At 52.3% G+C, this 2,688-nt stretch overlaps 1 protein-coding gene across 1 annotated transcript; it reads right to left on the bottom strand.

The window, feature by feature from the left end:
- On the bottom strand, positions 1-2,451 carry LOC146754679 (endogenous retrovirus group K member 8 Gag polyprotein-like). Its single transcript, XM_085527656.1, has one exon. It carries the CDS (start codon positions 2,145-2,147, stop codon positions 318-320), a length of 1,830 nt encoding a protein of 609 aa, XP_085383782.1. The 5' UTR covers positions 2,148-2,451; the 3' UTR covers positions 1-317.
- Positions 2,452-2,688: the final 237 nt, after the last annotated feature.

Here is a 2,688-nt window from a genome sequence, read left to right on the forward strand (position 1 = left end):
AATTGTGCCTGGAACAGACCCAATCAGAGGTCCAATCAGTACAGGTTTGTCTATGGAACCGTCCCTATTAATCAGAGTGATTTCCACCCGTTCCGCTGACTCGCCAGTTGACACTGTACCCCCAACCCCAGAGATGGATTTCGCCAAACCAAGCACTGGCCAGGATGGAGGCCAGTCCTTTTCTGCTATTACCGTAACATCTGCTCCTGAGTCAAGCAAGGCTGTGATAAGGACGGAGCGAGGAACCTTTTTATAAGGCAATTGTCCCATAAAAGCCATAATTATCTTGACTATAGGCCGTTGACTGAGATCCATAGTTAAGGCCACTGCGGGTGAGAGATGTGGACTCTCCCCTGCGCCAAACTCAATGGCATGTGGGGCCCAAGTACTTGACTGCGGGAGGGACCCTGGGCCTGAGGTGCCCTCCCATTCTCGTTTCCCTGCGGCATAAGAGTGTATTTTCGGCAATGACGAGCTGTATGACCCAGCCTATTACAGGCTTGGCACTTGCTGTTAGTCTTGAGCTGCCCACCTGAAGCTTTACACTGTACCTTGAAATGGCCAGGCTGACCACATTTAAAGCAATTGCCCTTGGACTGACCATTTTGTATGGCCATGACAGAAAGCAATGCGTTTGCTAGCCCCTCATTAGACAGCGGTGTTGTCTGTTGTTTGTCCAGAACATACTTAATAATTTCACCCGGAGTCTCAAGATCGTCAGGGGCAGCTCGAATGATGTCCCTAACATTTTTGTGAGCCTTCTGCTTCAGGCAATCCTTTAAAACAGAAGCTTGCGCGTCCTTAGGTAGATCTGATCCTTCTACTGCTCGTATCAATCGATTAGCAAAATCAGAGAATGACTCTGAGGGACCCTGAGCAATCTCTGACCACGGGGCTGCAGGCTCTGCCTTTCTTATAAAGTTTCTAAAGGCAGTAGCAGCCGCCCCTGTAGTGGAAAGCAATTCCCCTGGGCGCAGGAGCCTAAGCTGTCTCTCTGGGGACCCAGCCATTTCCGCAGTTACTCCCGAAAGCCTCATTATATCAGTTCTCGGTTCCCCCTCCCTCCCATTAGCAGGGTGTTGAGCATCACGTCCAGCCTCAGCTACAATAGCTTTAAGTTGTATCATCCACTCCTCCCTCCACAAAGTAAACTGAACTGGCTCGAGAACGACTCTCATTAGACTCTCAATGTCATACGGGAGTAGGGGACCTGGGGCAATGAGTGCCTCAAAAGCACTTAGTGTCATCGGAGATCTCAGCCCCTTTTTCTCAATCGCTTCTGCAAACCGAGTAACTGCTTTTGCTTCCAAAGGTACCCAAACCGGTCCCTCCTGTCTGACGACAATCGGGAACACTGCATGATCTCGCTCCTTGAGTCCCGACTCACGCATTGATTCCTGGATGTCAGCCCAATTAGTGGGCCTGCGTGATAACTCTTGCTCCCCCCACAACTCCTCCCTCCGCGGAGGCGAACCCGATCCTGTGGGGCCGGGCAAAGCCTTCCGTTCCTCCCCCTTTTTGGAACACGATCCCTCCTCTGAGGGGGGCGGGTATGAGGGCGAGCCCACGCCTCCACGGCGCGCCGCCTCCATAAACCCTCCCCCCTCCGGACAAGAACCGCCCCCTTCGGGTGAGTGAAAGCTCTGCAAAGAGGGGTAAAGGCGGGGATATGATGGTGGCGCCTCCTTCGATGACTCAGCTTCCGCCTTCTTTTCCGGAGTTGTTGTTTCGAGCGCGGCCATGGCCATCTTGGAATCAGCCGGCGTGGCCGACGCCATCTTGGATCCGGAGTCACTGCAAGAAAGCAGATCCCCCGCACCCCCCGAGACCCCGGACGTCCCGGAATCCAGACCAAAGACCCCTTTCGCGATGGCCTGGACTTGCTTCTCCTCCCTAGCCGCTTTAAGCGCACCTAGGACCAAACCCCAGGTTTTTAATTCTTTCGCTTTATGCTCGCGGGTGGCTCTCTGGAGCAGGGCCTCAGTGAAAGAGTCCCACCGCCCCGAATCGAGCAAAACGCCAGGGGAGGGTAAAAGCCGCGCCGACTCCAAGCAAGAGGCAACAGCGGCAATATCCTTCTTAGAAGGAGCATTCTTACCACAATAGGTTTTACAAAGTTGCAATACTACTCTAAAGACGGAATCCATTTACCCAGAGACCTGAAGTCTTCCTGGTCTTCTACGAACTATCGGCCGTAGGATAGGCGCAGCGCTGCATTCCCCTTTGCACCCCACCGAGAGTGCTTCCACGGGCTCGAACCGTGGATACCGCGTCCGTCAGCGCGGTTTTAGCCGTCGCACACTCACCTCCAGGACTTTGCCTCACACGGGGCACCAATTGTTACCTCGATCTGGTAACCTGGAAAGTCAAGTCCCTTTGTGAATGTGTATCGACGGCCCCGACCAAGTCACAGCTGCTTGTTACACCAATATGGTCAGCGGTAAAATGGCATTTATTGGAATGTGAGGGTCCCGTATATAGGTATCCAGTTTCATCCTTATCTTTTATACATATGCATGACCCAGCAGGGGAAGGCCTATCACGTTACATCCCGAGGGTCGTACTTCGCCTAATACAACAGGGAAGACAGATATTCTGGAATCAATGAGTCATATTTTGTTACAAAGCATCATTTTAAAGAGAATGTGTCTTCTTTAGGGGATGAAAACCAGTAATTTAGGGAGAAAT

The sequence above is a fragment of the Coturnix japonica genome, chromosome W (genome assembly GCF_054131305.1).
Source record: "Coturnix japonica strain WE chromosome W, WE-NBRP24, whole genome shotgun sequence".
Taxonomy (NCBI): Eukaryota; Metazoa; Chordata; class Aves; order Galliformes; family Phasianidae; genus Coturnix; species Coturnix japonica.